Raw genomic sequence first — 23732 nt, 5'->3', positions numbered from 1 at the left:
AGTCTATTATTAAGGATGAGGTTTGGGGTACTTGGGAGACTAATAATAAAATAAATCATAGTCAGTATGTTTTCTGTAAAGGGAAATCTTGCCTGACAGATCTGTTAGAGTTCTTTGAGGAAGTAACAAGCAGGGTGGACAAAGGAGAGGCAGTGGATGCCATTTACTCCGATTTTCAGAAGGCAGGGCTGCTTAACAAGATAAAATCCTATAGTGTTACAGAAAAGATACTGGCATGTATAGGGGCAGGAGGAGGCAGGAGGCATTGAATAGGAATAAAGGCTGATTTATACTTGTGCATATGGGCTATGCCTTAGGCCTGATTTTCACTTCTGTGTCGCTCTATGCTGTAGCGAGCATGCGTTGGTGTGCACCAAAACGCTAGTTGGCAGTGGGGTTTCTATGCCACTGTGTTGAGTTTCTTCGTGAGAGACACGTACGAGGAAATGCATTTCAAACATTTTCGCATGTCGGCAGGTAGATTTGATGATTTGGTTCTATTTCCCATCGGTGTACAGACATGGCGGAGAAGAAGCAACTGGAAATGCGATGCTACCAAGCCGACCAATTACAGTTGTTGCGGTCTGCGTCGCCGTGACGTGTGAGTTACTTTTTGGGGAGGTGCCCGTCACCCTACGGCGTAGGGTACAGTGTAGGTACGGCATAGAGTACGCAGTACCTACGACATAGATGAGACGCAGAAGTATAAATTAGGCTTAAAGGAGACTTTTCTGGTTGGCTGCCAGTGACTGGTGGTGTTCCTCAGGAGTCTGTATTGGGACGTCTACTTTTCGCTTTGTTTGTCACTGATTTAGATAATAGAATTGATAGTTTTGTGGCAAAGTTTGCAGATGATACAAAGATATGTGAAGGGGTAGGTAGTGCTGAGGAAGCAATGCGATTCCAGCAGGAATCCAGTGTTGGAAAATGTATGATAATGTATTTTGGTAAATGGAACAATAATGCAGACTATTATGTAAATGGGAAGAAAATTCAAACATCAGAGGTGCAGTATGACTTAGGAGTCCTCGTGCATGACTCCCAGAAGATTGGATCTGTGGTAAAGAAGGCAAATGTAAGGAAGGTAGTTATTTCAAGGAGAATAGAATATAAAAGCAAGGAGATAATGCTGAGCCTTTATAAGACACTGGTCAGGCCGCACTTGGAGTATTGTCAGCAGTTTTAGGCCCTGTATCTTCGAAAGGATGTGTTGTCATTGCTGAGAGTCCAGAAGAGGATGATTTCTGGAATGAAGGGGTTAACATATGAGGAGTGTTTGGCAGCCTTGGGCCTGTACTTACTGGAATTTAGAAAAATGTTGGGGGATCTCATTGAAACCTACTGAATGTTGAAAGGTCTAGATCTTGGATCAGCCATCATGGGATGGTGGAGCAGACTCAATTTGCTGGATGGCCTAATTCTGCTCCCATGTCTTATGGTCTTATGCTGGAAAACCAGAAAAACACACAAAATCATGGAGGAACTCAGCAGGTCAGGCAGCATCGATGGAGAGTAAGAAACTTTTTTGGGCCAAGACCCTTCATGACGAGTGGAAAGGAAGGGAAAGAAGCCAAAAACAAGTTAGATGCAAAGGATGATGGATTCTTAATCTGCATCATTTAGAAAGAATAATGTAGATAGCTTGTGCTTGTTTGAGGACTTATACGTTGTTGAGTAAAACCTTATCATTCATAAGAGCAGGTAGCTCAGTTAGTAGATTGTGACCTTTGCTTCCAGTACTTGCTCCATTACCAGTGACAATATGAAGGTATGGAGGAGGAACCTTAATCTTTACTTAATCTTTATCTGAATAATTCAAGCATGACCCAGTTGGAAAAATTATAAAATACAGAGTTCATTCATTGCCTCCATGTGCTCGAGGGCATTCCTATATATCAGAAGCATGACGTCCATCAAATGGTTCAATTTAATATTAGAGAATGCATACAATATACAACCTGAAAAACAGACCTCTAAGTTAGCATCTATCATCAAAGACCCATTTGCACTCATCTCATTTTATTCTCACCGCATCCCCCCTAGGTTCTGTCTCTCAGCTACACACCAGGGACAATTTTCAGTGGCTAAATAACCTACCAACCTGCCTACCAATCAAAGATACCAACACTATCAAAGGGACAACAGATCCAAGATGGCGGCACGACGCAGCTTGCAGCGGCTACTCCGGAACTGATTATCTGTTATTTGTGAAGTGGGGTGCCGTGCTCAATCATAATCAATTGAAAATGGACGCGGAAACACGGAGAAACATTGGGAAATTCCAGGAAGACCTTCTTCGTTGCTGCTGCTGTGAGGCCCGGGACTCTGCTGGGAAGAACAGGCCCCCAGTCCTTGGGGTCGCGTTGCCGATGGCCGTTGGCGGGGCCGTCTTAAAACGCTCGGCAGAGGATGGTGCTCGGAGAAGCTGTGCCGGAGGGGATAGTCGTTGGCTCGGAGGTTCGACGGACTCAGGTCGCTTTCAGTGTGTGTTGCGTCTGCGAGGCTGGTTTTGACAGAGCTTCCATTGTGTGCTGCATCTGCGAGGCTGAGTTGGGCGGCGCCATGGAAGTCCATAGCGGGGGTATTCCCTTCTGCCACTGGTGTGGGATGGCGAGTCTGTCGGGACCCTGGGGACTTGTGGAAACTGTGGTGATTTCTTTTGAACTTATAGTCCTTTAACATTTTTGGACTATTTTTACAGTGCCCATGGGTCTGTTTTTTAACAATTATGCTATTGTTTGCACTGTTGTAACTATATGTTGTAACTATGTAGTTTTGTGCAGGTCTTGTAGCTTTAAGTTTTTGGTCTTGTTTTGTCTGGTGAATTTGGAGCTCCTTTCCGGGGAACGCGCTAAGACGGTAGCGCGATATTAATACGCAACAGCCTCTCCGGACTCTGGATTGGGGATTGCCAAACGTTATGTGGACTTTCTGGTGTAGTCTGTTTTGTCATATGCTTTTGTGATATCATTCTGGGGGAACGTTGTCTCATTTTTTAACTGCATTGCATTTGTGGTTTCTAAATGACAATAAACTGAATCTGAATCTGAATCTGAACAGTCATATGGACAAGCATGTATAGTTTTCTTAAAATAGCTTGATTATTATTTTATAAAGCAGTTTGCACCACTGTACACTACACCCACTTACTGTTTCAACACCATTGAGGAGTTGTCCAGAACTGTGACTTTCATTGATTGAGATAAAACATCAGTCATATTATACCTGTCTCCATTATAAAACAGGACATTTTAATACAAGGCAAAGTATCAGAGATTTAAAACAATCACACTGAGTATGAGACAATAATTGACACCGATGTAAACAAGTCCCAGGGTCACAGGACAGCCCAAAGGCAAATCAATGTATTGAATTTTGAAGTTTGTTTTCTGTGAACAGTGTAACATTGTTAAAACTTCCCCCCGTTCACTGAAGTAATAATGATGTATTGGTAATGAATCTGCATAAAAGACAAACAAATAAGTAAATGACTATAACTAGTTATAGTTTGGCATAACTATAAATAGCTATTCACTAAGAAGTGTCTTGCTTTGTAAATTAATCCCCACATGAATTGATGACTGTTGGCCATGCCAGTAAGCTAAATAATCTCATGTAGTTGACAATTAAAACTCAGGAATAAATAACCAGAGTATTTTCTCACTGCAGTGATTTGTACCAAATAAATGTAAGCATCGCTAGCGGGCAGGGGTGCAAGATTAATACTTGCAACTGAAAGTGATCACAGCTCATAGTTCTGAACCAGAATTGAACTCATGATCAGCTTGAAGATGGTTTGTGGCGTTGGTTAAGGTAAGAAAGGGGAAAAGCCACAAACAATTCTGAAAGCAAATGGAGCATAGAAAACCAATTGCAAATGGAAGAAAGCATTACAATGAAACCAAAACAGAGCTGGTGGAGGGGATGTAAATTTAGAAGTGGGCTAGTGATAAACTAATGTTAAATTAAAAATTGCCTCTGAAGTGTCTATTGGAAACTGGGACGGTAAATGGTATCACACAGATGACCAATTGCCTCTCTCTTTCATGGAATGATGCCGAACTTTGAACTTTATCAACTTTATTCACCATTTGCAGACTCTGCGATATAGCCAGGGTGCCTAAACCCTTCACACAGTACCGTGTGTGGCAACGTGGAGTGTGAGTTTGTACATCCGATGGGAGCAAAGGATGTTGAGAATGGGGAGGGTGGAGGACAGTAGGAGGGGTGTGGGACAGGTGGTAGAAAAAAGGAGTGCCAGGGATGTGGGGGGGGGGGGGGGGGGGGGGGATAGTGTGGGTGCAGACACACTCAGCCCTGAAGCACCAGGCAAGGCCATTTCATTCCAAACAACTGATTTGTTGATCATTACAGAATGTTGCTCTGGTGCTTCCTGCTCTCTCCCCTTTCCCCTTCCCATGATTCCCCTCTCCCTGCCCCCTCAGTCCACAATAGAGACCCATATAAGAATCAGTTTTATCATCACTCACATCTAATCTGTCATGAAATTAGTATTTCTTTTGGCAGCAGCACAGTGCAAAACATAAAATTACTACAGTACTGTGCAAAAGTCTTAGGCCCCCCAGCTAAATATCTGTACTGTCCATTTATATTGATTATCAAATTGCTGTGGTATGTTGGTCAACAACTATAAGGAATAAAGAATTATATAAAGATAAAGTTAGATGTTAAAGTACAGATACAGACTAAAATACACACAAACACATAAATACCACCAGCATGTATTTAAAATATAAACAGTTTTATAAAAGTGTTTAATATGTTTAGTGTGGTGACAGAGGGGATTGTGGGGAGTGGCAAATTAAAATGGTTGATCACATTCACTGCCTGGGGAAAGAAATTTTTAGATGGCCTGAGGTTTTTGTTTCTAGGATGCAATAATCAACATTATAAATATAATTTCTTAGGATGCCAAAGTTTCATGAAAATACATACGTTCACATTCATTTGCACTGTCTATTGTAGCAGGTTTCCAAGGCAGCTGATTGTATCCAGGGCAACACTGATCACATGCCACTCCACAAGTGTTGTGTTGACAATCACACTGAAGTCTTTGAACAAAACAGAAATGACTAGGAGTTACTTGCACGCTAAATTTCTATTATTTTTAACTATTATAAATGCAGCGCACCAACAGCACAAAATCAAAGTTTAGAACTAAAGAAGCTAAATTAAGATAACATTTATTGCATGCTTGGAAATAACCCAAAGTTCTTTACAATGGATGAATGTTGTGATCATGATTAAACCGCCCACTCTTTGCTAAGGCATTGCTATCACACAAAAGACAGACATATCACAGTTCAATGTCTAAACGAAAGAAGGTAGCACAATCTGAAAGATTTAGAAAGTCTGGCATGGAGATTATGTGAACTTGGACAGAAGCCTACAACATGATCGAACTACAGCAACGCAGGAAATTAAATAAACACGAGAGATTCTGCAGATGCTGAAGATCCAGAGCAGCACACACTAAACGCTGGAGGAATTCAGCCGATCAGGCAGCATCTATGGAGGGGAATAAGCAGTCAACATTTTGGGACGATGCCCTTCATCAGTCCTGACGAACGGTTTTGGCCCAAAACGTCTGTTTATTCCTGGTGCCTGACCTGCTGATTTCCTCCAGGAAATTATATTCTTTGTGTTAGTTAAACAAAATCTGGTGACAAGAAACTGGTACCGTGGCGTGAAACTGCTGGAGTATCATTAATATGCCATTCCTGACCCAATATGGCTGACTTTTCACTGTTCTCTAAATTGGTCTAGCAGCTCAAGGGGATTTAGGGATGGTCAATAAATGCTGGCCTTGTCAGGGACACTCCGTCACATTAAAGAATGATCTGTCTTCAAAAAGAGTCATTTGGAACAGGTGAAATGTAATCCACACAATCCTCTTTAGTAACATTCAAATTCAACAGTTGCGACAACATCAATGAAAAATGGTCAGTGAACTGTGGGATCTGGAGCCAGCTGAAGATATCTCTGCAAACTAGTGGTTTAATTGATAGGATGGTCATTGGTGGCTAAGTTCAAAGTTCAAAGTAAAATTATTATCAAAGTACATATACCATATACAACCCTGAGATACGATTTCTTGCAGGCATGCTCAGTAAATCCAAGAACCTTAACAGAATCAATGAAAGACTGGACCCAACAGGATGGACAAACAAACAGTACCACAGCATAAAAGCCAAGACCAACAGGCTCCGGGACAGCTTCTCCCACCAGGCCATCCGACTGATTAATTCACGCTGATACAATTGTATTTCTATGTTATATTGACTGTCCTGTTGTACATACTACCTATTACAAATTACTATAAATTGCACATTTAGACAGAGATGTAGTGTAAAGATTTTTACTCCTCGTGTGTGAAGGATGTAAGAAATAAAGTCAATTCAATTCAATGTGCAACATACTACAAACTGTGGAAATTAAAAAAGAGAAAAAAATAATAAGTTAAGTAATAAATATTGAGAACACGGGATAAGAGTCCTTGAAGGTGAGCCCATAGACTGTGGGAACAGTTCAGTGCTGGGGCAAGTGAAGCTAGCCCCACTGGCTGAGGGGTAATAACTGCTCTGGTACCTGGAATGAGTCGTGATGTTCCTGTACCTTCTGCCTGAAGGCAGCAGCAAGAACAGAACATGACCTAGGTGGTGGGGATACCCATGATGGATGCTGCTTTCTTGCGACAGCGCTCTGTGTAGTTGTGATCAATGGTGGTGGGGGGGGGGGGGTTTACCTGTGATGGACAGAACCATAGCCACCACTCTCTGTAGGATTTTCCGTTCGAGGGCATTGGCATTTCCATACCAGGCTGTGATGCAACCAGTCAATATACTCTCCACCACACAACTATAGAGGTAACAGATGTCATGCCAAAGTAATAGATGTCACAGAGGCACTGCCGAGCTTCCTTCCTAATTGCACTTACACTCATAAGGAGGTTAGCCTATGAGCTGCCTGGGACTAAATGCTGGAATTCAGAAGAATGAGAGGGAATCTTAAAAAATACATTTAAAATTATGAAAGGGATAGTTAAGATAGAGGCAGGAAAGTGGCTTACATTGGTGAGTGATGCAAGAACTGAGGAACATAGCCTCAGTATCCAGGGAACAGATTTAGGTTGGCGATGAGGAGAAACTGCTTTAACCTGTGGAATTCTCTGCCCAGGGAAGCAGTAGCAACTACCTCAATAAATATACTTAAAACACTGACATATTTTGCACAGCAGTAGAATTAAGGATAATGGGAAAAGGGCAGGTAAGGAGCAGCTAAGTGCATGGACACATCAGCCATGATTTTGTTGAATGGCTCTGCAGGCTCGACAGGCCTGATGTCCTCCCCCTGGTCCTGTTTCTCATGGAATCACTTACCTACACACAAAAGCATCATTTAGCTCAGTTTGATCTGGTACTTTCCAAAGTGCTTAACCTTTCAATATTTCCATGAGGAATTCAAATCCCAGCAGGAAGTACACACTGAATTTAACAGAGGCTCCACAGTTTCAAAACTCCTGGCTTGAGAACTATTAAGTGGAGTGGTATTTTTATAGAAATCCAAATGACGTTACAACTTCATCTTGTATTTTGATGCGGTCAGAATTCAGAAATCTGTCCATTTGGGAATTATGGCTCCTACAAAGCTACATTTGTCTGCAAGTCACTGATGAGTTATTGATGATTTGACAGGCCTACAGACTTTGACGGACTCAGTCTGTTGCAAACTGCCCTCATTGGTCCGTGGAAATCATGTGACCTGCTCTCACTTGTGCCATCATTACTACAGCCTCTCTCATCTATACTCCTCAATGCCAAACATCCTGCTTTTTTTCCCCCTTTATGACACTGTTTAAACGAACATTTGCCTTATGAATCAAGAGGAGAATTTATTTTAAGTGGTTTTGTTAGGGAAATTGTACATCATGACATCATAAAAAAGCCAAATCTGTTTGCAAGTACAAACATGATCTTAGAAAGGAAGCTTATTCAGTTAATAGCTTTGCATACAAGAGGTCTAGCCCTTATTTAACTGTTCCTTTTTTTAAATCTTTAGATGTAGCTAATTATTGTGCAATGTCCTAACACATTTTTGTGGATTTTGGCAGGACCTCCTCTGTGGGGGAATCTAAAACTATGTATTATGTCATAAAGTGAAGGCTGAGGTACTTTTTCTCTGAGGGAAATAAATACTCAGAACCCTCTGAGCAGCTGTGCAGACAAGTTTAAAAAATTCTTTAAAGCAGAGATAGATTAATACTTGGTAAAGGAGTATAACATTACCTTGGGCAGCTGGAATGCAGAATAACACATTCAAAATGCTAGAGGAACTCAAGAGGTCAGGCAGCATCTATGGAAAGGAACTTAATTCTAAACCCCATTCCGACATATCGGTCCATGGCCTCTACTACTGCCACGAGGTCACTCTCAGCTTTAAAGGGCAACACCTCATATTCCCCAGTCTGGCTCCCCATTTGCCTCTTCCCTTCTCCTCATCTGCCTATTACCTCTCCTTCCCTTTCTCCCATGGTCAACTCTCTCCTATCAGATTCCTACCTTGTCAGGCCTTTTCTTTTCCCACCTATCACCTTCCAGCTTCTCACTTCATTCCCCCTCCCCTAACCATCTTGCCCCTCACCTGACTTCACCTTTAACTTGTACTCTTCCATCCCGCTCCCCTACCCCACCTTCTTATTCTGGCTTCTTCCCCCTTCCTTTCCAGTCCTGATGAAGGGCCTTGGCCCGAAACACTGGCTGTTTGTTCCTCTCTATTGATGCTGTTCTTCCAATATTTTGTATCTATTATGGATTTCCAGCATCTGCAGAACCTCTTGTGATAAGATGGAATGCAGAGATAAGATTGGAACTATTCTACCATGATCTCATTAGACAGCAGACTTGAGAGCCCGTGGGACCTTCTTTGATTCTAATTTACATGTTTGGAAGACAAGGAACTACAGTGGAATTAACTGAAAATACAGAGTCAATGCCATTTTCGGAAGTTTTCGCTGGCATCAGTTCCTTAAAACTAACCAGGCAGTGTGCTAAATTGGGATGAAATTAAACAGATCAGATGACAGCACTGCTGCTTTTCACGGTGAATGTACAGATACTTTGCCCACGTTTAATGCTTAAATATAAAGATTAAAATTAGCTTTATTTGTCATACGTGCACTGAAACATTGGTTCCCTAAGACTGTTGCGGCCAGGGGGAGTAATGGGGACAAACTCCCACTACCTATTAAATGCTCCCAATGGCACGCGCCTCGAATAGCCTCTGACAACCAAGTCCAGCTCCTGGCCTTCACATGTGGCTTAGCTAATAAGCCCGGTGGAACTGATTTTACTGACAGGAGGAGGGGCAAAGATGGGTTACTGGTGCCTTAAAACTAGTCACTTCGGGCAGATGGGACTCATCAGCCGTGGTTGGCAGCTCAACTAGAAGGAAAACTCTGATCTTAAACCTCCGCTGCTTTGCGGCTAAGCCTACTCATGTTGAAGGCTTCGGAAGTAAACCCTGAGGGGAAAATCTGGAGCTGGAGCTCCTAAGGCAGTCCTACGTTGAATTCAACACAGACTGGTAACTCCTGCGACACCGCTGGTGCCAAACTGTATCAGTCTCTGCCGGTTCTTTGGGTTCATCAGATGCCTGGAGAGGGGGAGCTTGCTACATGGGCAATAGCTTGCTCTCCATATTGTACTGCCCAGGCGTGCGCATCTCGACAGCTAGGATGCAACGCTGACCGACGGAGGCCCTCACCCTCACATTGAAAAATCAAAACATATATCCTCTGACTGTGTTGGCTGCTGAGCATGTATCATTTGCTCAACAACCAACACAGTCCGAGGATGTGCTGATGGTAGCCCATGTGCTTCCGGCACCAACAAAGCATGCCCATAGCTTACTACCAATACAGTCGGCCCTCATTATCCGCGAGGGATTGGTTCCTGGACCCCTCACGGATACCAAAAAACACAGATGCTCAAGTCCCTTATTTAACCTGTCTCAATGCAGTGGACCTTAGGACCCAACGGAATCCCAGACCTGATTTAACCTGTCTCAGTGCGGTGGACATTATGACCCGGCGTCGGAGCTCTGAATCTGCAGTGTTTCTGTTCACAAAAATAATCACGATCACAATTGAAAACAAAGTGGAAATAATAAAGCGATCGGAAAGAGGTGAAACGCCATCAGCCATTGTAAAATTGTTAGGCTAAGTCGGTCAAAGATTGGAACAATTTTAAAGAATAAAGGGAGAAAGGCCCTGCCCTGATGAAAGCTACAATTATTACTAAGCAACGCAGTGGTTTTATTATTGTGTTTTGGGGTTTTGAGTTTTTGATCCTCCACATCAACCCGGCACGAATGGAGAACGCACTTGATAGCGGTCTGTCACTGGATCAAACTCGGGAACTTCCATTCCTGAGCCCGGTGCTGAAACATACGTACTTAAGTGTTTTATATGCATAGAAAGGTAAAATATATACTATGTACTAAGACAAACGTTTGACTAACTGATGTTAAATAATACCGGGTGTACCTGTTCCGACTCATTTAGTAAGGGAACTTCTGATTTTTTTCCATCCCGATCCATGATAACCCACGCATATCCTCCTGTATACTTTAAATCATCTTCAGATTACTTATAATATCTAATACAATGTAAATACTATGTTAAATAGTTGTTATACTGCATTGTTTAGGGAATAATGACAAAAAAAAAGTCTGTACATGCTCGAACAAGAAGTGCTGGAAGAGCACTTCCGGATTTTCTCAATTCGCAGTTGGTTGAACTCGCGGATGCGGAACTCACAGATAAGGAGGGCCGACTGTACACCTTTTGGAATGGATGTGTGGAGAAAACCAGAGCACCTGGAGGAAACCCACGCGGTCAGAGAGAGAATAGACACACTCCTTACAGACAGTGGTGGGTGTTGAACTTCAGTCGCTGGTAGTGTAAATCATTATGCCGACCGCTACCCTACTGCAGCAACCATCATTATCCCCGTTAGTCCCAAAAACTAAATTCCCCTGGTTTATGGTAGGGATTGAGTTTGCAGCGGTTAGAAACTCTACAGCGCTGAGAAATGGAGAACAAATGGGCATATCCCTCTGAACAAAGTAGAGAGTGAGGAAGCAAAAGTTTTAATTAAGCTATTAATTTAGGTTAGTTCCATTGCCCCTTGCATCTGAGTTTGCACGTATGTACTATTTTGCTAAGTTGCTTGGCCATCCATTGGATAGGATAATACATTACAATGCTGGGTAAGTTTTGTAAAGGATACACAGTGTAAGGCATGCAAAAGCACCAACAAAGATTGTGCTGAAACAAGTTATAATAGCATGAGGGTAATTGAAAGCCTCAGAACACAGTTTCCTTTCCTCCACTCTTGCATTCTCTTACATCTCCTGCATTCCCAGAGATCCATGTTCACCCCACATTCCCATCGCCTTAACCAGGATAGAATTCCTTTTCGCCTTACCGACCACCCGAGGAGCCTCCACATCCTTCCAAGCAAATTGGTAAGATTATAACTAATGAAAAACAGATATCCCAACTAATCTATGCTGTTCCTCAATGGAGCTGATGGTGTCCGAGCTTGAATATTGTATACATGTCAAGTAACATTCGCCACCCACTTTATTGATGAACAATTGGAAATCTAACAAGAGAGGTTCTAGGTGAAAACTTACTGTTAAAGGAATCATACAGACAAAATGCTTTCATAGTGTATTTCCACTATTTAGTTTGTGTCAAAGGTTACAGGGAGAAGACAGGAGAATGGGGTTAAGAGGGAAAATTTTCTAGCCATGATTGAATAACAGTGCAGTCAAAGGGCCGAGAGGCCTAATTCTGGCCCTATGTCTTACGGTCTTATGCTATTATTAAATATAAAGTGGTTAAACTTTTTTCATACTATTTAGATAACTTAGCACATTGAAAAAGTTTAAAATCTTGAAAAGTAACTATTAATGAAATACTTAACTACAGAATTTCAGCATATATATTGTATACATTTCTCTGACATTACATGCACCTATTGAAACCCATTGAGAATAAACCAATATAGTTTTATTAATCACATTATGCAATTAAACGAGATGGGGTGGTTTGTGATATCTCACACCTCAATTTCTCTAAATATCACATTTATACCAGGCCTGCGCTCTGCTTCCCTCACCTCCCTCAAACACAACCAGAATCCCCACTCCAAGCCATGCTTCCCCTCCTCCATCCCCAAATGTGTCCGGTTTTGATCAATTTGGGGGAGGTGCTTTCAAAATCAGGTTTAGTATCACCGGCCTACGTTGTGAAATTTGTTGTCATGCGGTGGCAGTACGTTGCAATACATAATAATAAAGACAATAAATTACAAAAATTATATATAAAAATGAAAATTAAATTAAAGAAGTAGTGCAAAAAGAGAAGAAAAAAATATATAGAGGTACAGGCTTCCCCCGCTATCCGAAGGTAGAGCGTTCCTATGAAATCATTTGTAAGTCAAAACATCGTAAAGTGAAGAAGCAATTACCATTGATTTATATGAGAAAATTTTTGAGCGTTCCCAGACCAAAAAATAACCACCAAATCATACCAAATAACACATAAAATCTAAAATAACATGAACATATAGTAAAAGCAGGAATTATATGATAAATATACAGCCTATATAAAGAAGAAATATTGTGTGTACGGTGTAGTTTCACTTATCAGAATGGGGAAAGACAGCGAGCCAAAATCGATTTGGAGAAAAAAATCGGCACGTACACACCTACGCACGTACACGCATATGCACACAACTGCCCGCACAAGGATTCACGGTTATGGTAGTCTTTCTCGGGGTAAACATAAAGCAGGTGCCTTTTTTTCGTAAAAGCGAAAATCCTCTTTGGTTAGCGAAAACAGGTACTAATGCAAGCCTTTCGTAACAACGAGCTGCCGTAAAGCGAATGTTCGAAAAACGGGGGCCACCTGTAGTGTTGATGGGCTCAGTCTCCATTCTGAAGTCTGGTGGAGGAGGCGAAGTAGCTGTTTCTGAAATGTTGAGTGTGTGCCTTCAAGCCTCCTGCGCCTCCTCTTTGATGGTATTAATGAGAAGAGGTGGCTCGGTAGCATAGCAGTCAGCACGATGTTATTCCGGAGTTCAATTCCAGTGCCATTCTGTCTCTGTGCATCCTCCCCATGGAATGTGTGGGCTTCCATGTACCAGGTGGGCTAACTGCTCGTTGCAAACTGTCCCATGATTAGGTTAGGTTTAATCGGCTTCGTTGGGGGTTGCTGTGCTGGCGTGGCTCGAAGGGCCATTTCGCACAGTATCATTAAATAAATAGATAAGTAAGTAAATAAGAGACAAAGAGCGAGACAGAGATAAATAGATCCATTGTGGAGGGGTGATAGGGCTCCTTAATGATGGATGCCTCCTTTTGAAGCATTGCCTTTGAAGGCAGTTTTGAAGATAGTTTGATAACGCAAATTGTTTGGTAATGTTTGCTGTTACAGCTTTAAGGGCCAAGAGGAAATCTCACTCAACTAGCCAACGTTTGCTTGCATTGGTCATTGCACTATGAGAACAAGCGGGGAATGTCGGAAATATTCAGCAGGTCAGGCAGCACTGGTGCAGGGAGAATGTCGACCTTTCATCAGAACACAGAATCCTGAGGGAGACAAAACTTGCTTTGCCTGAAAATATCCAGCCTTCTAATGAAAGGTGACCAGCTCAGCTACCGTCAGAGCTGACGATAGTCATCACTTCCCATTTTTGTTCAGACTTCCTGCCTCTATTGCACCTTACTTTTGGAATTTGAGCTGTGGTTACTTCAGTTGCTACAACAGTTTTCAATCAAATCATGTTCATTTAGGCTTTTAGTCTACGGTTCAAAGTAAATTTATTATCAAAGTACATATATGTCACCATATACCGTAGATGTCGGATTATAAGCCGCTACTTTTTTCCCACATTTTGAACAGCTTTGAATTCTGCGGCCTTTAATACGGAGCGGCTAATACATGATTTTTTTCATGCCGCCAAAAACATTTTGCCTCGTAACAGTAGACCAATAAAATTGATGAGTAGTTCACAGAGGTCCAATGAAATTGTACGATAAATCAAGCGCACTTTCACAATTAAATTATTGTAAATCAGTCATTTGTACTCACCCTCATCAACATGGAAAACACTCGAAGAAAAGCATTGTGCTGCCTTTATGGCAGTTAATTAGTTTATAATATTTTCGCTTAGTAATTCATTTTCTAGTTAAAGTTAGAAGTGTTTTAACTATATTTGTTTTCTGTACTACATCGCGGGATGCTATGACGTCACACCCGGTTTCGCCGCGTCTTGTGGGAAAAATGCCAGTTTGCGATAAACGGGAAGGCGGGGGGCGAGCGGCATTGGATCTGAGCGAACGCTGCTTTTAAGTTAAAGGCGATCAATAACTTTTCCTGGTAGGTTGCAGTATATATATTTTTTACCAGTCGTTAGGAGATATTGGAATGTTGTTCAGTAAAAAAGTATACGCAACGTATATTTAAAAGTAGCCGCGTTACAGGCACGGTTCGAAAAAAAGCATTTGCAATATGTATTTGTTTATGTTACCATATGGATTTAATTAAAAGTTAAAAAATCCTCACGTGTAATATCTTTCTGTGTAAATATCTCATATTACAACGTGGGACACCTGCGGCCGTAAGTCCGGTGCGGCCGAAAATCCGGTGCGGCCTGTACAAGTAAAAAATTGATTTTCTTTCTAAAATTAGAGCCAGCGGCTTTTAATCAGGTGCGCTCTGTAGTCCGGAATCTACGGTACTACCCTGAATTCACTTCCTTGTGGGCATTCACAGAAGAATAATAGAATCCATGAAAAACCATACACAAAAAGACTAACAAACACGAGACTGAATAAGAAACAAAATAATTCAGTGGATTTCGATTAATTGGGACACATTGCAACCAGTAAATTTTGGTCCAATTAAGCGGCTGCCCCAATTAGCTAAAGTTTCATAGAAATAGTTAAAAAGACAAACTACCGCTTAACTGAGAAACAAATTATGTAATTAAATGAAATACAGGAACAATTTAGACCACTACCAAAACTAACTGTGTTATTATAGTGCCAAATCTTTTTGTGGCACCTTGGCAAGGATCTGAAAATTTTTGAAGTCCAAAAAAAAGATCAAAAATCACTGCTACATGAATCAGCGACTATCGGTCCAAATGGATAATGTAACACAAGCACACACAACTGACCCTATTTAAAAACTGTTCCCTCTAAGCACAGTGTAGTCCAGGCATGGGCAAACTACGGCCCGGGGGCCATATGCGGCCCGTTAAGCTTTTTAATCCGGCCCGCAGAACTTGATGAAATTATATTAATAAACCTTGTTAACGTTTTTTCCCCGCAATTCTGGCGTTTTCCCAATAGATGACGCATTCTATATACATTGACCTTTGTTGAGGTGCAGCGTATTATTCCACATTTGCGCTTTACTCTTTGACCTCTCACGTACGTTCTCAAAATAAAAAATGCGCTCCAGATCAAATAACGCGCTCCGCATACTGGCGCGCTGTCACTGTTCTGTCCTTGTGCTGGTCATTGTTGAGTTTTGGGACAGGGGACAATTGAATAAGAAGGAGCAGGACAAGTAGACCTGCATCTCCTACCGTTTTTGAAATAAAGACATTCAGGAGGAGAGTGATGATGATAATATCTTGAAGGATAACAGAATTTTCAGTGCTTTAAAATAATAACTGTTACTATTAAAAAAAGCTGTATTTTATTCATTTAATTTTCAGTGTTTTAAAAGTCATTTCAATAAATAGCTAAATACCATGGGACTTCAAAGACAGATATTTTGTTGTAATGCATTTGTTCATTTTCAATTGAAATTAAAGCACATGTTTTCTATATATCCCATGATATTTTATTTTCTCTTATGAGGTGTATTACCAAAACACTCCGTCCATCTGCTCCTGGTCCGGCCCCCCTGTCAAATTTTAGAACCCTTTGTGGCCCACAAGTCAAAAAGTTTGCCCACCCCTGGTGTAGTGTCTTAACAGCCACACAAGTGTACGTGACTGATGCTGGTCAGAAAATGTTCAGCAGTAGTCCCGTCCCAGTTACGTGGCGCAGTGTCCCAAATAAACAAAGGGAACCTCGGCCATTTTCTCGATTAGTTTTTGTTCTTTGAGAATTGTATCAGATAAGCATCTCTCCTGATTAGCCCAATTAACTGGAATCCACTGAGCCTGTAAGCAATTATCAATTTGGTATTGTCTGTGGTGAATGTGTGGTTGAAGATCTGAAGAAAAATGTTATGAAGCAAGTTTCCAGACAGGGAACCCACGAGAGAATCTGCTGATCCGGAGGTGGCCAGCCTGACTTGTGCTGTTCCTAATTTTTCATTGATTAATTTCCGCCAACCTTCACTCATCTCTTTTATCTGCACACCTGTTAAACAAATGGCTCTGCTCCAACTGAGTCATCTTATTCCTCAGATCTTTCAGTAATAAGCAGCACTGCCTGGATGATAAATTGAATGAGTCAGCATCCGAGTGAACACACAGCTGGTCTCCTAGCTTCGTACAGTGAAGGCAGGGCAAAGCCAGTCTATAGTCACAGAGATGGCAATGTGCTAAAACAGCGTTTGGGTGGTAGGTGAGCTCCACTTTATGTTTTCATTTGCAACGCAATAGGAAGCCACACGGGCTTTAAGTTTATACTTAAAACATCTGCTCATAATCAAAAGTGCTCTGTTTAGGATTAGTTTTACTCCAGACGAGCTGAACGGTTAGCCTTTCATGTTTGATTTGGTCACAAATAAAGGTGCTTATCAATAGTATTTGAAAGCGATGTAAACTCTGCACCATAGAGGCTTCAGTCTGGGAGGGAGGTGAACGATTAGAAAGAGCAGCAGCTGTTCTTCTGGGCTCTCTGGGGTTACACCTACCTCTGAGAGGCACACACAATGAGTATACAATCCTATACCTGCTTACAGGGTGGCGGAGTGGAGATACAGTACGTCCCTACCAAAGGAGTCACTCCACTAGTCTGGGAAAGGTGTAGCACCTGCTTAGCCCCCTCTCCCTGCTGACCAAGCTCACGTAATGGTCGTATGAACAGCTGATGCAGATCACCAGACCTGGTTACGCGACCACTGACGCCAGGCAGACAATCTCTGAAGAGATTTGACAATGGCTGGAGTAACCCGTCTTGTAAAGGCACTGCCCAGAAGGAGACAATGGCAAACCATCTCTGTGGAAAATCTGCCTAGAACAATCATGGTCATGGAAAGACCATGATTGCCTACGTCAAATGACACGGCACATAACAGATTGTATACACACTTACTTACAGGATCCATCAATCAATGTTTACGTTCATCGGACGTGCAACAACAATTGTGATCTGCCCCCAGCACCAATCCTGATCAATACATCGTATTGATCACAAATGTCAAATACAAAATGTATCAATACATTGCATTAGTTATTAACACAAACAATGTATTTTACTGCATTTTTCGATGTACATGAGCGAAATAAATGAATCTGATCTGTTCTGATTTTACCATACACTAAGTAGATCAGGCTAACCATATTATATCAAAGTTGCCACAATGCACTGAGAATAGAATTAGAATCAGATTTATTATCTCTGACGTAAATGACGTGAAATCTGTTGTTTTGTGGCATAAGCACAGTACCACAACATTAGTATGAATTTCAAAAATAAATGAACACTACAACAAGGAACAATTAGATAGTGTCACAGGTTCATAAACTGTTCAGCAATCTGACGGTAGAGGGAGAGAAACCGTTTCTGAATCGTCAGGTGTAGGTCACCAATTTCTGTACCTCCTCACTGTTCGCAGTAACAGAAGTAGGTACTGTCGCAGTAAAACTGATGGCCCACAGATGATAGCATATTCGATGTAGAATCTGGACCATCCTCGCCCCCTACACCACCCAGGATAAGCTCTCTTCTTGCTGTTACCATCAGGAAGAATTTACAGGAGCCTCAGGACTCACACCACAAGGTTCAGGAACAGTTACTATCCCTCAACCATCAGGCTCTTGAATCAAAGGATAACTTCACTCACCCCAACATTGAAATGTTCCCACAACCTATGGACTCACTTTCAAGGACTCTTCATCCTGTGTTCTCGCTATTTATTGCTCATTTACTTATTATTATTATTTTTTGTATTTGCACAGTTTGCTGTCTTTTGCACTCTGATTAAACAAAAGACAAATGGTCTTCCATTGATTCTATTATGATTATTATTCTGATATGGATTTATTGAGTATGCCTGCAAGGAAATGAATCTCAGGGTTGTATATGGTGACATGTATGTAATAGAAACATAGAAACCCTACAGCACAATACAGGCCCTTAGGCCCACAAAGTTGTGCCGAACATGTCCCTACCTTAGAAATTACTAGGCTTACCCAGAGCCCTCTATTTTTCTAAGCTCCATGTACCTATACAAAAGTCTCTTAAAAGACCTTATCGTATCCGCCTCCACCACTATTGCCGGCAGCCCATTCCACACACTCACCACTCTCCGACTAAAAAACTTGCCCCTGACATCTAGAAGACACTTTGATAATAAATTTACTCTGAACCTTGGTTAACATCCTGGAATTTAGTTTCACTCACTTTGTAATTTCATTCATTTCTTATTACTCTTCAAAGTTAAAGTAGCCTTCAGTTATTACTGGCCACTGTACTGATGCTATATTAAATGCTCAGGCTGGTGCTGACTGGGAATGGGAAGCACTGTTGACCATAATAGTTAATACATCTTGCCCTTGTGCAGATCATATCATATTCAGATCACTGACTGTGAAATCCCTGGAATCCGGAAAAGGTCTCAACATTTGTTTGCTTTGCTTTCTCCAAATTTCTCTTTATAACAGCATGTTCATTATTTAAGTTCCCTCACGTTACTTTGGGGGCATTGGTGCACAGAAATGGTGTCATTCCCACTGATGGATGATCCCATGATACCGGCAAATGAATGAATTCTAATGTTAATCTGCCGGAATTCATACAACGACCAGTGAAGACCTCTACAGAGAAAGGACAAGAAATCTGATCTGCTCAGTCAGGATGAACCAGAAGGAAATGGTGGGGTAAAATCTGTATGATAGTTGCCCATTCCTCTCACAGCTGCAGGGGTGAAACCTTTATTGTAGTTGTCTATCCTGTCACAGATGCAGATGTCATATACCGTTCTTTCTTTCAGATACTTATAAATGCTCTTAAATGTTGGCATCTTGGTTGCTAGCCTCCGTAGTATCCAAGACATCTTCAAGGAGCAGTGTTCGGCATATATTAACTATTTAATATGTGCATATATACTTACTGTAATTGATTTACATATTTTTTCTATATTATCATATATTGCATTCAACTGCTGCTTCTAAGTGAACAAATGCCATGACACATGCTGGTGATAATGAACCTAATTCTGACTCCAGTACGTATTTGGACTCACTGGTGCACTGTGCAGTCTTACATAAGTGGAACCACGACTGTCATACCACATTATCAATGGTCTCTGAAGCCCCAAGCATGATCATTCATACCTCAAATGAACCATGGGTTCTCTGTTCACCTTAGCTAGTCTCCAGGGAGCACTCATATCCTCTAACTGTCCATGGGATGAACTCTGACAGACAGTGAATTGAACAGCTGTCCTCCAGTGTTCCAACAATTAAATTCCAGCTGCATTTTCTCTTACCATCTTCCAATTCATTTTACAAAATGTAGCTCTTAAAAGCCACTACAGTGATTTTATATTACATGCCTCAGTCCTCCACTCATCTCCAATTACTACTTGCTATTAATTACCTACTTACTGTAGAAAGCACAGAGCTAATACCATTGAAGTCCATTGTCAGGACATTCAACCAGAATGCTACAAGCTTAGATAGGAAACAGCCACTGCAAATTCCAGAACTGACTCTACCACAAAACAACATTCTGGCTTTAGCTGGCTTTCAGTTGTGACTCCAGGGAAGTGAGAGGTCTTTTTCCACATTGTTTCCACGGATTGTCTCCAAACCTCAGTCTCGACAGCATCTGGGGATATTAACCAGACAGCAGATGTTCCCACCTTCCCAAAGAGACAGGATGGCTAAACCACATCAAACTGCCTGAAAGCAGTGCAAAAAAATAAAATTAAAATCCACACGATAGTTTGCTCGAGAAAATAATTCTATTTACTCTTTTACTTTGACAACTTTGCATGACATACAAGTTACTAATGGGGGAGAAGCTTGGTAAAATTAGACCATATGACAAGGAACATAATTAGGCCACAAAGCCCATCAAATTAAAAAAAAAGAGAATTTCATTAACCAACAAGAGAAAATCTGCCAATGCTGGAGATCCAAAGCAACACATACAAAATGCCAGAGGAACTCAGCAGGCCAGGCAGCATCTATGGAAAAAAGTACAGTCGATGATTTGGGCCAAAGCCCTTCGGCAGGACAGATTTCATCTAGTTACTTTGTAAAAGCAAAGTTTGTTACAATGAATTCTAAACAAAGTTTTCTACGTTTCTTTTTTTTGCTTAAGCAATGAACGCAAATACTATTAGCAGGGAGTTTGGTGAGAACATTGATATTCCACCAGGATTATACACTTATTAACCCAGAACAGTATTGACACTGACATATATGGGAATCATCATCTTAGCACTGTCTGGTCTAATCATTCATCTGTTATGTGCCATGTTGTATGAAATGGGGGATTGTTGTCTTTCCATGACCATGATTGTTCTTGGCAAATTTTTCAAAACAAGTTGATTACCATTGCCTTCTTCTGGGCAGTGTCTTTACAAGACGGGTGACCCCAGCCATTATCGATACTCTTCAGAGATTGTCTGCCTGGTGCCAGTGGTCACATGACCAGGAGATACGATATACATCACCACTCATATGAGCATATATTGCTTCAAGTGAGCCTGATCGGTGGGGGGAGTGGAGGGGAGGGCTAAGAAAGTGCTCCATCTTGCCCAAGGGTGACCTTCGGGCTAGCAGAGGGGAGGAGAGTCTTATACTTCCCTTGGTAGACATATCTCCAACCTGCCACCAAAGATTGTTCAATCATTGAGGTAGGTGTGACCCTGTAGAGTGCAAAAGAACAGAGGCTGGACTTTCTAATCTTACACCTCCCTCTCCACCAAGCAGGATGATTCCTTGAAGGTGCAAAGTTTACATGCCTTTCAAAGAGTGCTGATAAGCACCTTTATTTGTTACTAAATCAAACATGAAAGGCTAATTGTTCAGCTGGTCTGGAGAAAAACAATCCTGAACAGATTTGCCTTTGATCACCTTGCCCAAGGGTGACCTGCAGGCTAATGGAGGGAAGGAGCACCTTACAACCTCCTCAGGTGGAGATTTATCTCCATCCTACCATCCCTGGTAATAATAATCTTCCTAAAAGCAAGTTAACCATTTCTTGCCTTAGGATGTACAAGATGTGATACAGCTACCGGCTGAGAAAAACTGATGCACAAATCTTCCTATGCAAAAGTTTCAAGGCTCCTTCATTACACTCCAACATCACACCTATCTTCATGGATAAAACTATAAAGTGATCAATGATACAATTAACCCTCACTTAGCAGGACAATTTCATACCAATTAATTGGAAGCACAGGCTTCTTGGTAAATATATGGCCAGGCTACTGAAGCAGCATTACACTCAATCTTTAAAATCTTTCTTTTGGCCTAATTGAGAAATAAGTGTCAATCCGAAAGGACTCAGTCATTGTGGAACAAGGTCTCAGTTTAAACATAAAATAGGCTGGCTAATATCTCCATCTCCCTCATCTCTGGCATTCACGCTAAAAAAGTGAAAATGCGATCTTGTAAGGATAGAAACATAGAAACACAGAAAACCTACAGCACAATACAGGCCTTACAGCCCACAATGCTGGGCTGAATATGTACTTACCTTATAAATTACCTAGGGTTACCCATAGCCCTCTGTTTTTCTAAGCTCCATGTACCTATCCAGGAGACTTTTAAAAGACCCTATCGTATCCGCCTCCACCACCGTCGCTGGCAGCCCGCTCCATGCACTCACCATTTTTTGCGTAAAAAAACTTACCCCTAACATCTCCTCTGTACCCGCTTCCAAGCGCCTTAAAACTGTGCCCTCTGGTGTTAGCCATTTCAGCCTTGGGAAAAAGCCTCTGACGATCCATACGATCAATGCCTCTCATCATCTTATACACCTCTATCAGGTCACCGCTCATCCTCCGTCACTCCAACGAGAAAAGGCCGAGTTCACTCAACCTATTCTCATAAGGCATGCTTCCCAATCCAGGCAACACCCTTGTAAATCTCCTCTGCACCCTTTCTATAGTTTCCACATCCTTCCTGTAGTGAGGTGACCAGAACTGAGCACAGTGCTGCAAGTGGGGTCTTGTTTACTAAGTGGTCACCATTATCTTTATCTCTGATAGGTAGGATTAATGCTATTAAGATGGTTATTTTACCTAAATTTTTATATATTTTTCAAGCGGTACCAATTTTTATTCCGAAATCCTTTTTTACTAATGTTGATTCAAAAATTTCCTCATATATATGGCAGAATAAAAATCCCAGGTTAGGTAAAACATACTTACAGAAGACAAAGAAGGAAGGTGGGTTGGCATTACCCAATTTCAGATTTTATTATTGGGCAGTTAATATTAGATATTTGTTATGTTGGTTGAAAGAACGGGACGGTCCTTTTGGCCCTCATTGGGTGAGTTTGGAAACTAAATCGGTATCAGGTTATGCTCTGGGTTCTATTTTAGGGACATCTCTCCCTTTTGCTCTTTCTAAATTGCCGAAACGAATTGACAACCCGATAGTTAAATATACCTTACGTATATGGTTTCAATTTCCGAAATTTTTCGGGTTGACTCAATTCGTTTTAAATAGTCCTATTGTAGCTAATTGTTTTTTCCATCCCTCAATTATAGATCAAGCTTTTTCGGCTTGGAAAACTAAGGGTTTATTAAGATTTTCCGACTTATTTTTGGACAATTGTTTTATGTCTTTTGAGCAATTATCTAATAAATATAATTTGCCCAGATTTTATTTTTTTAGATACTTACAGGTTAGGCATTTTTTAAGTACGGTACTTCCTACGTTTCCAAATTTTGTGTCTTCAGATATTTTGGAGAGTTTGTTTGAATTAAACCCTTTTCAAAAAGGGCTTATATCAAAACTTTATAATATAATTATGAAGATACGTTCAGTGCCCTTTGATAAGACCAAAAATGATTGGGAAAGAGAGCTCAATCTTATTATTCCTATTGAGAATGGGATAGAATTCTTCAATTAGTTAATACATCATCTATATGTGCCAAACATTCATTAATACAATTTAAGGTTGTACATAGGGCCCATATGTCCAAGGATAAATTAGCTCATTTTTATTCTTATATAAACCCTATTTGTGACAGATGTCAATTAGAAATCGCGTCTTTAACTCATATGTTTTGGTCATGTCCGCTTTTGAAAAAATATTGGAAAGATATTTTTGATATTATCTCTGCGGTACTGAACATCGATTTACAACCCCATCCTATTACCGCAATTTTTGGTTTACCGATGATGGACTCACTCCATTTATCTCCTTCCGCCTGTCGAATGATTGCTTTTCTCACTTTGATGGCTAGAAGATCTATTTTGTTGAAT

General features: G+C 41.1%; 1 protein-coding gene across 1 annotated transcript in view; it reads right to left on the bottom strand.

Annotated features, from left to right (window-relative positions):
- lama5 (laminin, alpha 5) overlaps positions 1 to 23732 on the bottom strand; it is a 322932-nt gene that overhangs the window by 164177 nt on the left and 135023 nt on the right. Inside the window, exon 7 of the mRNA XM_073061956.1 lies at positions 4957 to 5072. Coding sequence (XP_072918057.1) covers positions 4957 to 5072 — 116 coding nt within the window. The remainder of the gene's footprint in view (positions 1 to 4956; positions 5073 to 23732) is intronic.

Source organism: Hemitrygon akajei, chromosome 11 (genome assembly GCF_048418815.1).
Source record: "Hemitrygon akajei chromosome 11, sHemAka1.3, whole genome shotgun sequence".
NCBI lineage: Eukaryota > Metazoa > Chordata > Chondrichthyes > Myliobatiformes > Dasyatidae > Hemitrygon > Hemitrygon akajei.
This window is presented reverse-complemented; position numbering and strand designations above follow the sequence as displayed.